An 18051-nucleotide genomic window follows, 5' to 3' on the forward strand; every position below is an offset into this window, starting at 1 on the left:
ATATATATAAATTAATTTTCATTTTCTTATTAGGTGTTAGATTAGAATTTAGATTTAATTTTTATTTTTGTCACAGTTTGGTTAAGTTTCATTTAGAACAAATAAAAAAATATATATATATAAAAATATAAAATATAAAAATAAAAAAATTTCATAAAACATAAAAAGTTCTTTTTTTTTATTAGACTCTAGTTTAGTTTAACATTTTGTTTAGGATTTGTTAGGTTTTAATTTCATTTAGATTTTAATTTAGTTTTATATTAGTTTTAAATTTAGTAAAAAAAAAAATTAAAAATTAAAAATTAAAAATAAAAAATTTTAGTCCTTAGTTTTTTACTTTTGATTTTATTTAGCTTAGAATTTAGATTAGATTTTAATTATTTCAAATTTTGTTTACTTTAGTTTTAGTCTAGATTTGAAATTTAAATTTTGTTTTAAAAATATAACAAAAAATTCAAAAAATAAAAAATAAAAAATAAAAAATTTAACTTTAAAAGGCATAAAGAGTTTCCTTTCCTTTAGTTTAGATTTTAGTATTTAGATTTTTGATTTAAAGTTTCTTTTAGTCTTTAGATTTATTTTACTTGAAAAACATAAAAATATTTTTGGAAATATTTTGCCAGATTCAGTCTTGGCTCAGGGATTTCTTAGGTTTCATCTTTTTTGCTGAGGCTAAAATTTTGATGTGGGAATTAATGTTTAAACATGCTTTAATGTTCATTTGAAGATTAACTACATGAATGTGATCTCTGGTTAGCTTTTTACGTGGTTGAAGCACTTTATCTTTCGAAATTTTAATTGCTGGAGTATCATTAAGTCATTAGCATTTATTGATTATCTCACATGTGGTTAAAGTTAATCTCTGTTGTTTGATGGTAAGACGATTGTTAATGAGTTCATATCTCTGCAGCGTTTGATAAATAATCGTTTAATCATTTATTCTATAAGGCATTGGTCTTTTAGCTTAGCAAAATCAATTTAGTGCTTGTTTCTTCGTGTCTCCCAACCCAACTGGTCCACAGTTGGTCTTCGTCATCTCATAGGGTCTACCCCCCTTAGCCGCGGGAGACAGGCTTAAACAGAGAAATCGGGGATCAGGGTGACAGCCCCCGGTCTGAGCGTTGTCGTGACAATCTCTGCGACAAATTTTTTGGCACCGTTGCCGGGGACAGAGTTTTTTTGTCCTTGGTTTATTCGACATTCATCTTCTCTTTTCTCATCATTCTCTCATCTTTCTCATCTCACATTTGAGTTGGCAGATTCAACATTTTTCGGCGTCATCTCATCTTTTACGCCATTCATTAGCCTGTCACACAGCCAACATTCTTTGGCATGTTTTGATCTTTTCATCACCTTATCTTTCGTCATATCAGCAACTTCTCTTCGATTCATTTCGGTGGCGACTCCATTCCATTTCTTTTATTTTTTCCCAGGCAAGAAGCCTTCCTCATATCTGCTTGTTGGTTGATTTTTTGGATCCTAAAATTAGATTCATTGTTCAAGTGGCGACTCCACTTCTTTCATCTCTAAATTTTCTTGAGCAAAAATCTCTTTCTATCATCCATTTGATCCCTTATTATTCATCATGGATTATTCATTTAAACCATGTCATTTTACTGATAATCTCCATGATTTTCCGAAAGAGGCCATTTCTAAATTATTTAAGTTCTCATGTGGTGATTCGGTCGCTGTTAAACAGCATTTAAACAGGTTTACTTGTGTAATGATCATATATTGTAGACTTCCTCAATATAATCATGAAGATGTCAAGATGCGTCTATTTGTCCATTCTTTAAAGGGTGATGCTTTGAACTGGTTTAATAGTTGTCCTGAAGATTCCTTCATTTCTTTGCAAGACATTGTCGATGCTTTTAAAGATAGATATGGTGATCCAGATAGCTCGCCTTGTGCCCCTAAAATTGTGCAACAAAATGAAAGTAATCTTGTAAAAGGTCCAGTTGTCCAAGACAATTCTTCATATCAGATTGTCTCCCCAATAGCTAGCAGATTGTTCCTGGTTTCGGTCAACTTCATAAAGAAAGTTTGAATAGACTCGTCTCGGCCCTTCTTCATATTCTTCAACTTGTTCTTGAGGAATAGCACTTGGTTCACATTGTTTACTCGGAACATAAGTATCAGTTTGTCATACATCTCCTTGGATGTGCCTAGTTCAGATATGTAGGCAACCAGACTCTTATTTATGGATTCCCTGATCAGCAGTTTTGCTCTGATTTCTCCCTTCTTATACTTGTGTTTAACAGCAGCTGAGGCATTTGATGGAGGTTCTTGAATCTTCCCTGTCACATGATCTAGGAGATCATGATCTTCTAATTTGAGATCTAATAACATCTTCCAGGCATGGAAGTCATCACTTTCAGTCAGCTTGTCATTCTCCCTGAATTCAAGCTTAGAGGAATCCATTTCCTTCGATGATGATTGCTATAGGTAGAGTTTGTCTTCACCTCAGCTCTGATACCATGTAAAGTTTTGTAGATGTTCTATGCTAAGAGCAATTTCACTTTTCTCACAGCAATCATACAAGTAGATAAGCAAAATGCAGATAGAACATATAAGCAGATCTTACAGAAGACAAATCAGAAACAAGAAAAATGTATGTGTTTGTTTCGGCGGTCAACAGGATGCTTCAACCAGCAAAGTCTCCTTTGGTCAGCCAGCCCAGCATGTGTCACAACAACCCTCCAACCAGTAGATGAGTCAACCCAAGTCAGTTCTACAAAAGTCAACGCTGTCCTGAAAAGTCAACGCAGGGGCAGCAAGCTAAAAGTCAACGCAGCAGCAAAACGGTCAACCCTTTGACCTCGATTTTTGTGCCAAGTAGTATGGCCTTCAAAAATCGAACCTCCCACAAGTTTTCAGCTTGTTTGGACCAAGCGTTGACCAAAGTCAACGCTGGTCAAACTTCTGCGAAACCCTAGCAGCAGAAAAATCCTCTTCGTCCTTCCCACGTGTGGCTGAAATTCGTCCTCCAGGTAGCTCGTACTTTTTAGGATGAGAGAGGAAGATGTGAGTTGTGTTGTGATCAAATTCTCTCCAACTTTTCCTGTATATATATATCCATCAATGAGGGTGTGTGACACATCTGTTGGGCATGTGAGCCTACATTACAAAACTGGCTGACCTTTGCACATATAATTTATTAAGAATAATAAATTCAAAATATAAGTTCTGCTCATCGGATTAAGACTATTTTTATATGGATTTTACACCTCTCAGAAAGAGGAATCCAACAAAAATATTAGCCTCTTAATCTGAGCATCAGAACATGGAGTTTGGACCTAGTTGTCCAAATTTAACAAGATCATAGTAGTGTTGACAATGAAAAGGAAGATCATAAGCAAATTATACAAGATCTATTGCTACTGGTAAGAAATATGGAGATAAATCAAACTAATTACGCCAATGATGTGAGAACTTTATGAACTCACCTGGAAAAACGTAATAGGGAGATGGAGATCATGCAAAATCAACATAGTAAGGAAATTGAAACCATGAAGATTAATCATGACACAGAAATTAGTTTTATGCAAAGCAAGATGTCAGGCTTAGAGGAAAATATGACGACCATGCAAGCAAATCATAAGAAAGAGATAAACTCTATGCAGCATTGCTTGATGACCATGGAAGAAGACCATGCCAGGGAAATCAGTGCTATAAGGGTTGAACACTCTAGTCAGATAGACGCCATTAAAATACAGTTTCAGAAATTTCAACAGCAATCGAAAGATGAAGGAAACCAGGAAAAATCAATAGATCAAAAGCCTTCTCATCCACTGCAACAAGCTCCATCTTACTATGAGGAGGTCATTGGTTTGATTGAAAGGTGGTTAATTGAAGGTGATCCAGATAGAATTAAAAATGATAAAGATCAGATGCAGGATAAAGAAAGACATGTCACGCATATCTTACATACTTCATCTGATAACTTTGAAGCAGAAAGTTCCATGTCATCAATGATGCAACCTGCCAAGAAGAAAAAGTGCAAAAGAAAGAGAATGAGAAGAAGATTTGATGCATCAGACAGCCGCGAGCAGCTTGATTTTCGGATAGGAAAAAGTCCTACCATATGTAGAATTGGACATGGCACATCCGACAAGCAGCCGACAGATTTGCCTGAAAGCAGGCAAATGCTCAGTATACACTATATTGAACATATCTGATGCCATTGGGCATCCCCTGTATTTCTAACCTTACTCCTTGTTTCAGCATTTCTATTTTAGGATTAAGATTCACCTTTCATGTTACTAGATAGTTAATAAATGAAGAGCTTATATTTTTCCTGTGCTTAACGTTATATGATGATTTTTTGGATGGACGCTACTTATGTTTTGTTGTGTGTTGCATGGGTGCAGATTCTGGATTCTCACATTCCTACAGTGCAGCAACGTGTCCCCAAGTGGAGCCAGATGTTGACCACTACGTGTCAACTTCCCAGCAGTACACCCCCTTTTCTTCGCAAAAAAGGGATAGCGCTTGATCGACATGTCCGTGCCATTCGACAGTCATCGACAGCTTGATCAATTTATGTTGTAAACCCAGTCTGCATATTGAATTGTAAATAATCTTAGCAGAGTTGAGTCATGTATGTAAATTGCCTAGGTGGACCTAATTTTCTAGTGATAATCTACGTTTCGGAAGGTTTTTTGTCTCACCGATCTATGATCGGCAGAGTTTTCCTTCAGCCTAACCCCAAAGCCGGAATGGATTTTGTCATTAGAATCTTAGGAGAATCCTAGTGTGTTAATCTGCTAGATTATAGTTGTGTCGCAGAACTGGGTGGTTTATGAGGGTCTATGTCAAATGGGTTCTCCCCCTTGAGATGTAAAGTTGTAAAAGTCATGATGTAAAGTGTCTTGAGGGTTAGAAAATGTTTTAATCCCCTCATAAGTCCTAAGTCCTAGGTCCTAGGTGATTTTTCCAAAGGCTAAGTTCGAGGATCCATTTAAAAAATAAATTAAAAATTAAAAAATTAAAAATTAAAAAATTAAAAATAATAAATAATAAAATTTATAAAATAAATTAAAAATAAAAATTTAAATAAAAATAATAAAATAAAGTAAAAACATAAAAATAATAAAATAATAATATTTTTGAGTAAATAAATGCAGAATTTCAATTTTTAATGCATTAAAAAAATTCGACGGATGAGATTAAGAGATGTCATGATCCTCATCGACAGTCGAGATCATTTTGACATGGATCACTCGAACTAGCTGTTGGGAATTTTTGTTTTAAATAGGGTGCTAGGGGTCATTTGAGATCAGATTTGATCTGAGAGTCTGGTGCTAAAGAAAGCTCTCTTGTAGTCAATTTTTGTGCAATAAAGAAGACTTTGGGGTTAAAAATCTTGTTGGTGTTACTCTTCTGAAAATGCTGTAAGATTGTTCTATTTTTCTGCATAATTTTATTTTCAACCATTAATGATAGCTTAATGAAGATTGATCTAGGCACAGGTATCTTGTCTGATCTTTGGGGTTTGAATGATAGTTTAGATTCTGAAATATAGTGGCAAGTATCTCCATTTGATCGGGGTTTCACTATTGTTTTCTCCTTCCATGTTGATGGTTGATTTTAAGTTGTGCAAGAAATCCCTTTTTTTAGATTACCAGGCGTTAGGGGAAGTTCTCGGTTGAACTAGCCAACTCCCGGGTTGTGTTTTCTGAAAGAGCCCAGCCAATTCTTGATCCCGGGCTTATCATTCGAAATATTTTTTATGAATGCATGCAGGGTTTTCTGAAGCGTTTTACATTAAAATTAAAAATCTGAAAATATTTATGTGGCATAACGAGAAATCTGGCTGTTTTAGAGCTTGTGAATATTATAATTATTTAGTTACGGTTTTCCGTTTCGTTTCTTGCATATATTATTTTTGGGTTTTATGTTCTTTATTATTGCAGGTTGCAGGTGTGAAAAGAATTTTTTTTTTTGTGTGAAGCCAGATCTGGCCCCAGAAAATAGCCTTTGCAGGTGCAACGTTTTTGCAATCCAGGGTTTTAAATTTTTATTTGGAGAAAAGTCTGCAGGGATTTCATAAATAAATCTGAGACAATTTAATCTGGAATTTTTGGGGGTTTCATCGAGCTGCAATTTTCTTTGTTGCCCAGAATTATTTTCAGGTTAATTTTGCCTTGGGTTTTGTATTTCACGCAGCAGTCTCATTTCATCAACGTTGCTGCCATTTCTCCCGCTGTCCATTATCCACCTGCAAACGACAGCTTCATCATTCCAAGCGATTTCTCATCCCTATCCACACAAAATCCCTGCATCCCCTCTCGCAGCTCTTCTCAGAACTTCGCAGTTGTCATCTTGCAGCCATTTTTTTCAACTGCGTGGCTACTCATTTTTTCTACCTTTCCGCTATCTCTTCCACGCTTATCCGCAGTCCCTCGTACGCTGGCTGATATCCTGCCTACGCTGCATGCATCCTCATTCTGATACCTGCAAAACACACTGAAATCACGCAGTTAGCATTCCACTGCGTCCTCAAGCATCTACCTACGCACCTGTACTCACCATCTCCTTCTTCCTTTCGATTTTTTTTTCTTACGTTGCAGCCTTCCTAAACCTGCGCGCTGCTGTATCTGCGTCATTCCTCCGCTTGCCCTCATCGAACCCGCACCATCACGCTGCTGTGTTCTCATCTGCTGTAGTCTTCTCCCCGTCCTTGTTCTGCAGCTTGTCCAAATCCTCTTTGCCGTCGAACTTCCAACGAAGCTGCAAAAGAAAACGACAACAGTACCCATTCGATTTTCATTTGACTAGGCGTTTGTCATTTTTACGATTAGGATTAAGATAAATACATTTCTCATCGATTTCTCATTCTCGTTTTCTTTTTTTGGTTAGGTTATATGCATACATTTTTAGGTTCATGAATTTAGCTTAGGGTTTCCGTTCTAGAATTAGAATTAAATTTCATTTTGTATTATTTTAAATCCAATCAAAAAATCATAAATGTTTTAAAAAAATAAAAAGATTTTTGATTTGTTCTTTTCAGCTTAACTTTAAAAAAAAAAAAAATTAAGTTTAATTTTTTTTTGTTAGTTTAATTTAGATTAGACTTAGATTTTAAGTTTTGTTTCATTAAAAAAAAAAATCATAAAAGGTTTCAGTTTTTAATTTTTTGGTTTCTTTTTTTTTTTTTTTCAAAAAAATATATATATATAAATTAATTAATTTTCATTTTCTTATTAGGTGTTAGATTAGAATTTAGATTTTATTTTTATTTTTGCCACAGTTTGGTTAAGTTTCATTTTAGAACAAATAAAAAAAAATATATAAAAATAAAAAAATTTCATAAAACATAAAAAGTTTTTTTTTTTTTATTAGACTCTAGTTTAGTTTAACATTTTGTTTAGGATTTGTTAGGTTTTATTTTCATTTAGATTTTAATTTAGTTTTATATTAGTTTTAAATTTAGTAAAATAAATAAATTAAATTAAATTAAAAATAAAAAAATTAAATTAAATTAAAAATAAAAAAATTCAGTGCTTAGTTTTTTACTTTTGATTTTATTTAGCTTAGAATTTAGGTTAGATTTTAATTATTTCAAATTTTGTTTACTTTAGTTTTAGTCTAGATTTGAAATTTAAATTTTGTTTTAAAAATATAACAATAAAAAATTCAAAAAAAAAAAAAAATTTAAACTTTAAAAGGCATAAAGAGTTTCCTTTCCTTTAGTTTAGATTTTAGTATTTAGATTTTTTATTTAAAGTTTCTTTTAGTCTTTAGATTTATTTTACTTGAAAAACATAAAAATATTTTTGGAAATATTTTGCTAGATTCAGTCTTGGCTCAGGGATTTCTTAGGTTTCATCTTTTCTGCTGAGGCTAAAATTTTGATGTGGGAATTAATGTTTAAACATGCTTTAATGTTCATTTGAATATTAACTACATGAATGTGATCTCTGGTTAGCTTTTTACGTGGTTGAAGCACTTTATCTTTCGAAGTTTTAATTGCTGGAGTATCATTAAGTCATTAGCATTTATTGATTATCTCGCATGTGGTTAAAGTTAATCTCTGTTGTTTGATGATAAGACGATTGTTAATGAGTTCATATCTCTACAGCGTTTGATAAATAATCATTTAATCATTTATTCTATAAGGCACTGGTCTTTTAGCTTAGCAAAATCAATTTAGTGCTTGTTTCTTCGTGTCTCCCAACCCAACTGGTCCACAGTTGGTCTTCATCATCTCATAGGGTCTACCCCCCTTAGCCGCGGGAGACGGGCTTAAACGGAGAAATCGGGGATCAGGGTGACAGCCCCCGGTCTGAGCATTGTCGTGACAATCTGTGCAACAACACATCAAATACATAAAAACATCATTACATTAGACATTATGAAGACGAAACCTAGTTACACATTTCAACAGTCCCTCTTAACTAGGGAGGTATTCATAATCCATATAAGGTACTTGGACATTCTCACATTGAGGAATTCTCATAAGAAGTGTCAAATTGGTAAGCCATCTCATAAGCTATTTATTCAGCTTATATCAATGCATCTCATCATATCAACCAATGTTGTCATATAGCAAGCCCCTTGACTAACATCTCTATCTCTCCACAGAATAGAGCACAATGTTGGGGAGAAAATGACTTATAGACACCATCATCATTGTCTTTGAAGGCACATACCCCATCTGGATGTTCACAAGGAATGTGCTTCTAGGACCATTCCCATCTTGGATTAGCACATCCTCATGGAATTTCCTCTTCAACTACTCTTACCTATTGGATGCCTTACCTCATCCTCAAAGAGTATCGGAATCAAACTCAGATGCTTACCCAATCCGCCATTCTTTCTTCATAACATGGAGACAGGAATGATGTTCATTCCTATAAAAGGAATATACCCAAGCTCCCTCTTAACAAGGGACATGTTATCAACAACAACTCTCTTCGCTGGAGATACAATCAGCTGCTTGTAGGGCTCCTTCTTCTGGCATCATGTCACGAACTTCAATGTCTTCATCATGGAGCCTTCTTCTTCTTTGTGGGGCATTGACCATCTTCTTCATCACTTCCCTTCAACGAAACATTATGTTGAACAAATAGTCATGTCATCCTTCTATTCATTGGGGAGTGATTTTCTAGTCCACATCTGGGTATCCTTCATAGTTCATACAACTACCTCTTCCAAGTCATCATTCTTCCAGGATCTTCGATCCAATCTCATGAGTGCTAGTTGTAGGTGACTTTCCACAACCTTCTTCCGGTAGCCTTATTTCAACCCAACCAGATGTTTTCTCAAAAATAAAAATGAACATCAAATCAACATTACCTCTTTATGATGGCCTTTCGGCATGACACTAGCTTCTTGCAACATCAACATCCCGCACATGCACGAATCCATCTCCAAGACATACACTACCAAGGTTTTTCTTTTTCCAACATATCAAGGTCTTCATGCCTTCTTCATGGAGATGTCAGATCTAATCCTTCTTGATATCAGATGTTGAACACTTATCTTTCTCACAAACTCTTCTTTAATATTGCTTCTTTAGGATCTTCTATATATAGTTCCTTCATTTTAGGAACCATAGTTGCTAACCTCCTCATATTCTCCATGAGGTCATATTATGTTGATTTCATCTTGTCAATGTGTAGAAGAGTTCAATGCATATTATTTTCATGCCTTGATGCAATATTCTAACGGAAGAGTTTCTTCTTCATGCTCATAAGATGGAGCATTCTAACCATTTAATCAGCAACCATATGACTCTATGTATCTATTACCAAATATATGCATACCTCTTCCTTCATGTGGTCATCTAGACTTCCTTCCAGCAACTTCCTTTCCTTACTTGAAGATGAAAATATGTCAAGTAACTTGACATGATGCATTCCTTCGTTACCATACCATCATTCTTATAAACAACGGATCCCACACAAGATGGAATGTAGACTATCATCAAGACACTTGCTTCTTCTAAGTAGAGGTGAACCTTTTAATGAATATTCCAATGGAGGATCTTGATGATCCTTATTTTGCAAAAGCTTCTTACTAATGATGATGATGTATGATGATCTCTTTATCTTTTATTCTGCTAGATGACTTCCTCCAACCATATAGACAGCTACGTCGGTGGTCCATTTATGCTTGCAATGAAGATGCCATGAGCTACTTCCTTTCTATCATGATGACTGTTATCCTTTCATGCCTCTATGATGATCTCATGTATCCTATCACACTTGTGATGCCTTCCATCACGACTGCTAACTTCTATGTGTTGAAATGAACTAAGTGAAAGAGGTTATCTCAGTCATAATAAAGATCTTTCAATTCCTCCTTCTTTGATTTCTTCTTTTCAGGTTCTTCTACTTTCTAGGTGATATGGGCTTCATTTCTCTCCTTTCTCTTCTTGTTGTCCTTCTTAAGTTTAGGACAATTTCTTTTGAAATGCCCATATTCATTACATTCATAGCATTGGATCTTTGACATATCAATTTTCTTGTGAAACTTCTTTTGAGGCTCAAATTTCCCAAATTTTCCTTTCTTCCTTGTCGATGCTACATATGCTTGTGTTGGTTCAGTTGATCCAACATCGTTCTTCACTTTTAATCTAGATTCTTCAATTTTGCATAATGACCACAGATCGCTAAATGGAGTGGTTTCCTTCTTCCCATAGATACTTGATACAAAATTCCCCCATTCATCAGGTAGTGCATTGATCACAATGGTGGTCATCTCTAGATCAAACATTACTTCTCAAAGTTCTTGTAGTTGGTCTCTAATTTCATATACCTTTATGAAATACGAAGCTATTCCTTCTTCCCTTGAGATTTTCATCTTGTATAGTTCAATTCTCAAAGATATGATTTCTCCTGCAATGCTCACAAAAAATAACTCCACTAATTCGTCATAGACCTCCTTTGTTGTCTTTAACTTTGCAATATAAGGGATGAGTGAATCCTTAATTGACTCTATGAGGATCCTTTGTGCCCTTATTTCCCCTTTCATGTATTTTTGATAGTGCTTGAGATTGTTCTTGAGATGGTTTGGTGATGGAGCCCTTTACATATTCAATAACTTCATTCTCCATGAAAATTAAATAATTTCTCTTCTTCCATTCAAGGTAGTTCGAGGTCCCAACCAATTTATTGTTCTCCTTGCATAATGAAGTCATTTGATTTGTAGATTGAGACATAAAATATAGAATACTTACCTGTCAAGTGAAGATGCTCCTTGAAGATGTTAACAATACTTACCTAATGAAGATGTCTTCTACTAGATTCTGAGAGATGTCTTTCCTCAAGTATGCTTGAAATGTGATCCTTTCTTCAATGAGAGGAAGATCACCTTGATTTCTTTGATGATGATGGCAATGCTTCTTCTTGCTTCCTTTGAATGTAGAAATGTAGAGTGTGGAGACTTCAAGTGTAGAATCCTTCTTTGATTGGAGGTAGGGTCTTTGAGGTCTTCTTCTTGTGATCATGTGATCCTTGTCCTTGTGATGTGATGGATGGTCCTTCTTGATGCCTTGACTATACTTGATGATATCCTTGTGCTCGACCCTTATGTGAACTTCTTCAATTGGATGATCTTCAAGTTGCCTCTTCATCTTGATGTTTTCACTTTAACTCTGATACCATGTTGAGAAATCTAGGGGCAGCTAGATTAGGTAATTTCTCGTACTTCTTTCAGATGTTCTTTTACTTAACTTGATGTTTTTGTTATTAGCTTCTTCTTTAACTTGATTATTAGTGTTTTCTATCATCAAACAACTACCAAACAGTGAAGATCAATGAGACAAGAGGACACAAAATGTAGGCTGCTAGCCAGGGCCAAAACCTCTCTTGAGAGGAAAACCCACAAGAATTCTTCTCTTCTATAGAATGTTTAGATGATGAATTCCAAGATCTAAGACTCAAAAACAAGACCCCTCCAAGACCAAGTCAAGTCTCCTTCTGATGATCTTTTCTTTACAAATTCAATGCCAGTCAAACTTACTTCCCAACTTCAATTTTCGGCCCTTCAGATTTCGGTCACTGCTTCAATACAACACTTTCCGGCCTTCCTATGGCTCCTGCAATTTCACACATGTGGGATGTCTTAGGGCAGAATTTGAATCGCTTTCTCCTTCACTTGAGGTGCTTCTACTTCCTTAGCAATTCAGCTCCTTTCCTTGATCCTTTAGCTCCCCAACTTTGGCTTCTTGACAGTTCTAAAATTTCGGTCTTGTTACAGTCACAGTGATGCCCTAATCTTTTCGCACATGTGAAAGGTTCAGCCCTAAAACAGTGCCAAAACTTTGATTTTTGCTTCTCCTTCATTCTCCTTCTCTTCGCTAGGTACTAGGCGCCTTCCTTGTTCGAACTGCTTCTTGCTTGAATGTGTCTCTCTATTCATGAGATCAATGGTCTTCTTATATATATAGGTCGAACATCCCTTTCATGAGGCCGACTTGTCACTTTGTAGGCTGACTTATCCTTCTCTTCTAAGTCGACTTGTCTTGGAGGGACTTCAATACCTTTATGACTCAAATAAATTTATTTTACATGATACAAAGTGCCCAATGGGATCTTTCATATATGACAATGACTCAATTGACTTCTTGACTCAATGACAAAACCTAGAAGCACTCAATGGACGCTTGACCTACAAATAAAATGACCTTGAGCATGAAACCGATGCTTCAAAAAAATAATAATTTTATTTCTCTCTTTACATCGAATACATAAAAACATGATTACATTAGACATTATGAAGACCGGACCTAGTTACACATTTCAATGAAAACAAGCCAAAAGTGAAACTGCTAGGGAAACCTGACAAGTAGCAAAGGTGGGCACTCCTTATGAGGACTTAAGGCTTCTAAAGAGATAATATTTTATTGGAGAAGTTGTTGAAGGAAAAGCTACAAAAGGAGATATATTGTCATTTGCCAAGGGCATGGTTGGACAATAGGATTTCCTTCCCCAGTACTTTGTTGAATGTCCTTTGAGAGAATTGGAAAAGGGCATTGGTTCAAGTTGAGGTTTCTCAACCTCTTCATTCTTTTCATGGATTATTAAGGTTTTGCAAGAATTGCCATTAATTTACATCTGGAACAATCTCTGCCAAAACAAAAGATTAGGGTTGAAGCTGTTAAACCTTCCCTAACCTTCAATGTAGAATTCAATTATTGAAGGATTTTGTTGCTGTAATGTCTATTGTTCAGAGAGCTTGTTGATGTCTTCTTTACCTATTGGTTACACGATATTGTTGGCTGTATTTTCATGGTTGTGACAATGCCTCTTTGTTTAAGGGTTCTCACTTTACTCTCGCATGTTCTGAACTCTGTTTTGGACTAATTATGGCACACCGATGACAGCTTAATTATGACTTCTCCATCATATTCAAATACCAATTGGATAGGCGCTAGTCTTTGTAGATTCTACCACCATCTTATTCTGAAAAAACATTTATTTCCTAGGGTATCCACCTTTGTGTCAAAAAAGAACCAGCCTAAAGAAAGAGAAAATATTGTGGAGATGGTCTTGGGCAATCTTCCTAACTGCCCCTACAGTGGCACTTTCTTAAAGGACTCTCTAACCTCTGAATTGCAAATTTGGGAAGTAACAATCAGCAAGAACATGACACCACATATTTTTAGCAAGATTACGCATCTCAAGTCACAACTAGCTTCCACGGATACTTCTTCCAGGTGAGAATTATTATGCAGTAGAAAAGAAATGACACTATGGTTATTTCTTCTTTATAGTCCAATAAACACACAGATAAAGCATTCATTAGAGGAAATCAAGACAGATTCACGCAAACCAAGAAGTGCCATCATATTGAAATAATCACAATAAAGAAAAGACAGTTCTATATGTGGGGAAAAATGGTTACAGGCTCGACTCATTTAGAATTAAGTGCAATGCTCTAATAATGAGTTGATATCAGAATCACACAGATCATGAAGTATGTTCAAACTAAATATTACCATCTAAAATAAAGGTACTGATTAACATAAAAGGGCAAGATAGATTATTGCATCTTTAGTAGCTAAATATGCGAACACTTTGGAAGCACCACAAAAATATGGCCTAAAAGACTAATAAAACTACAACAGATTGCAACAAGTCCCAGCAACTCAATTAATTTATTGCAAGCGCATCAGAGATCAAAATGTGTACCATGGGCCTTGAAGGGTAGTTGAAGGATATATTCACAAATTCAATGCGTCCCTCCAATTGCCGCAACTTCAAACCTGCATAGAGAAAAAACACTTGTACTTCAAAATGAACAAGAATAACAACTTTTTTCTGAAGATATTCCCTCTCCGTCATAAATCTGAAGACACTGTAAGAGGAAACATGCTCCTAGAAATATAAATATAATACAGATGCAATTCTTTATAATGTCTGCAAAGAGACTACATCCTAAGTAAAGATATAAAGTTTAAACTAATCCTCTTATATGAACTCCACAAAGAAATTCAGCAAATTTTCATCTGTAGAGCCTAATACTCAATTTCACAACACTAACCAATGGTTAGAAGATAAGAAGATCGCACAATTTTTAGTAGACACATCTACTGCTTTTTCTAGAAATAGTTGTATTGGATTCTAAATTTCTAAAACCTTCTGAAGATTTAACAAAATAAAAATGAAAAATAAACTCTAAGATGCAACTAGCAATGGGGCCTGAATGGCATCTTTTGAAAAAAGAATGAGGCCAGTGCAAGTCCAGGGAAAAGTTGGTAGAAAAGATACACCTCAGACCTAGCAGCAAAGCTGAAAGAACTCTATGTTATGCCCTGCAGACCCCAACCTGATGTTCCACCAAAAATCTGGAACGGGGGTGTTACCCCTCTTTCAGCAAGGGTACTCCAAAACTTGACCTCACCATATAAGCCCAAAGGATGTGCCCAATAGCCAGCCTTGTAAAGCTATGTGGGTGTGTGTTATCTTGTGAAAGTGACTCTTAGATCCCCATTGGTGTGTTGCGTACAGATTTTGGCATTTTTTATCACCTTGTTTTAACCCCTTTTATCATCAATTTTAGCTAAACTTCTTCCTTTTTACCCAATTCTGTGATGATAATGGTGTAAAATGGTTATAATAAAGGTAACCATCTTTCATAAAACAATATTCTCCTTTTATTTCATAAATATTAATTAGAAATGTTTATTAAGTTACTAATTTGTGAATCAGCAACTACAGGAATTCCTGTAATTATAGGACACCAGCAAAAGCAAAATTCCTGTAATCTGTCCAAGCTTTATGGGGTTCCACATCAGGCAATTTGATTCTGACACCTAGGATATGTTCAAAATATTTATCTAATGAAAAATTACCTATCTATCTCCTTCATAGCTGATTGCAACCCTCTAGTCAATAACTGGTCAACACAGCTAGTCTACTCAGCAATTCCCGCAATTAGTTCAGGAAATTATCATAATTTTCCACATCAGTTGGAATTTGAGCAACTGGAGCTAGAAATTTGTATGAGTCATGGAAGATCAAGAAGAGCTATAGCAGATCGCTATTTTTCCTTCGTAGATATTATATTTTTGCTTGAACATCTTAACTGACCCCATGTTTGGGTAAAGTCAGCTTTAGTTTAATAATTTTTGTATAAAAATAGATGAGCGAGGAAGAAACAGAGTTAGGCATGTATTTTTAGTTGTTATCTCTGAACAAGATTATTATTCTCTACTAAGTTTGTGAGCTACATTAATACAAGGAGGACTGCTCTGATATGGTGCATGATTTTCTTTAATTTCTGAGTATTTTCCTTGACGCCACATTCTAGGAGGGCCCACTAATATGTGTTGTAATGCTCTTTGTCATGTATTTTATCAGTTTTGTTATAGATATCTACGATGTGCATGCTTTTTTTTCCCTGTAATTATACAAATTCCTGTAATTTTTCTATAGTGATTCTGTAATTATACGAATTCCTGGAGAATTCTTGTAATTTTCCTATAGCATTTTAAATTTCCTATAATTAATACTTTGTTTTCCTGTAATAATATAGTTTTGGTGATAGAACGTAGGTAAAGGATAGGATTTAGCAGAAATTGATTATTGTTGTTTTTTAGAGTTATTATTAGAGTTAGTTAAAGTTAATAATGCTTAAAGTAATGATTAGAGTCATGATTGCAAGGATTTGAGTTTTGAATTTACACGTTGTTGTCGCACAGATTGTCTAGGCAGCGCGACAACGCTCAGACCGGGGGCTGTCACCCTGATCCCTGATCTCTCCGTTTAAGCCGTCTCCCGAGGCTAAGGGGGGTAGACCCTATGGAATAAAAGATGACCAACTGTGGACCAGTTGGTTGGGAAACACAGCAAGGCAACCTAGCACCTGATTGATTTTAGAAATTAATGTACCAGTGCCTTATGGAGTTAATGATTAAATGATTATTTATTATATGTTGCAGAAATATGAACCTTGTAAAACAATCATTTATCATCAAGCCATACAAGCTATTCAATAAACTCACAATGCTTTAATAATGATTCAGCAATTAAATTTATAAAGATTGAATTACATTAAACCACGAAATTTAAATGCTAACCAGCTCACGAAAAGATTCACCACTTTTCAATAGCTAATCTTTAAATAAACATTTAAGTGCATTTAACTATAGAAAAGTGGAACCACGAAAGACACCAAAAATGAGTTTTCAATTAGTCCTTTTCAAAAAAATCTAATTTTTATATATTTTTACATTTTTTTTAAATAAAACAAAACTAAACTAAGCAAAAATTAAAGTAAATGAAACCTAAAATTATTAACACTAAACTAAACTAAATGAAAAAGAAAATAAACTAAAACTAAAAAAAAAAAAAAAAAAACTAACTTTAAAAAAAAATCAAATATTAAACTAATCTAAACCTAAAATTTAATTCTAAAACTAAATAAAAGAAAACTAAAAATTTTCTATATGCCTTTTTCAATTTTTATTTTTTATGATTTTTGATATTGTTTAAAATCAAACTTTAAAAATTAAATCTAAATTTAAATCTAAATAAATCCTAAAAACTAACCCTTTTTAACTTTTTTCTTTTTTTTTAATTTTTTAATTTTATTTTTTATGAATGAAATAAAAAAAAAATAAAACAAAACTATTCTAAGCAGAAACTAAACTAAACTAAATCCTAAAAGAACTTTTTTATTTTTTTTTTATTTTAAAATTAAAAAATCAGAATAAAACTAAAATCTATTCTAAACTAAGACTTAGATTAATAAAATCAAAATTTAAATAAATAAATATATACAAAATCAAAAGTATACACAATACCTAACACATTAAAACGTAAAAATGTCTAAACTTAAAACCTAACAGGGAATCTAAAAAATGAAAATCGATTTTTTTTTTTTTTTTATAAAGATCATAATTTAAAATGAAAATAAAACTAAAATCTAAAACTAACAACAATCTAATTCTAGAAATTAAAATCTAAATTAAGAAAAAGCCTAACCTACAACTAAACAACGCATAAAAAAAAAAAAAGAACAGAAATTACACTACCATACGCATATCGAAATTTTTTTTTCTTGTTTTTTGCTGTTGTAATTTGCAGGTTGATGGCCGACTGCGCTATGGAAGATTGTTGCGCAGAGGCAAGGGCAAGGGACATAACGGCGCTGAGCTGACTGCGTGAAGGCAGCAGGTTTAGATGGAGGATGGGCGTGGGTATGATTGCAGTAAATGAGTAATACGCTGTGGAGAAAAGGATTGACGCAAGTTTAGTTTTGGACAGTAGCGAGGGCGCCACGGGGCTGAGGGAATGAGCTGAATGAAGCTGAGGCTTTGGCAGATGGATAACGCAGAGTTTTTGCAGGGATGGAAGCAAAGAAAGATGGAGAACGCTGGAGCAGATTGAGTGGCAGCATAAGGAAGAAAATGCAACAGAGAGAGAGTACTGCAAGTTTGATGGAGAGCTGAGAGAGAAACGACGGACAGATGGGCAAGAGGACAACAGGGTATGGACTGCGGGAGAGATGGAAGAATGCAGCTGCGTGAGGTGAAATGAAAGGCAGAGGAGCAGTGTAGAAAATAAATGGAGTAAGCTGCGTGAGTTTTGGAAGAAT

General features: G+C 34.6%; 1 protein-coding gene across 3 annotated transcripts in view; it reads right to left on the reverse strand.

Annotated features, from left to right (window-relative positions):
• Positions 1-18051, reverse strand: part of ABCB26 (transporter associated with antigen processing protein 1) — a 490423-nt gene that overhangs the window by 252317 nt on the left and 220055 nt on the right. For all 3 annotated transcript variants that reach the window (XR_016257177.1, XR_016257178.1, XM_089417098.1), the window contains exon 11: positions 14142-14215. Coding sequence is in view for 1 of the 3 variants with exons in the window: in XM_089417098.1 (XP_089273224.1) it covers positions 14142-14215 (74 nt within the window). In the remaining 2 variants the exon portion in view is untranslated. The remainder of the gene's footprint in view (positions 1-14141; positions 14216-18051) is intronic.

This window comes from Pinus tabuliformis, chromosome 3_2 (genome assembly GCF_031772625.1).
Source record: "Pinus tabuliformis cultivar Carrire ecotype Pingquan chromosome 3_2, CPIR1, whole genome shotgun sequence".
Taxonomy (NCBI): Eukaryota; Viridiplantae; Streptophyta; class Pinopsida; order Pinales; family Pinaceae; genus Pinus; species Pinus tabuliformis.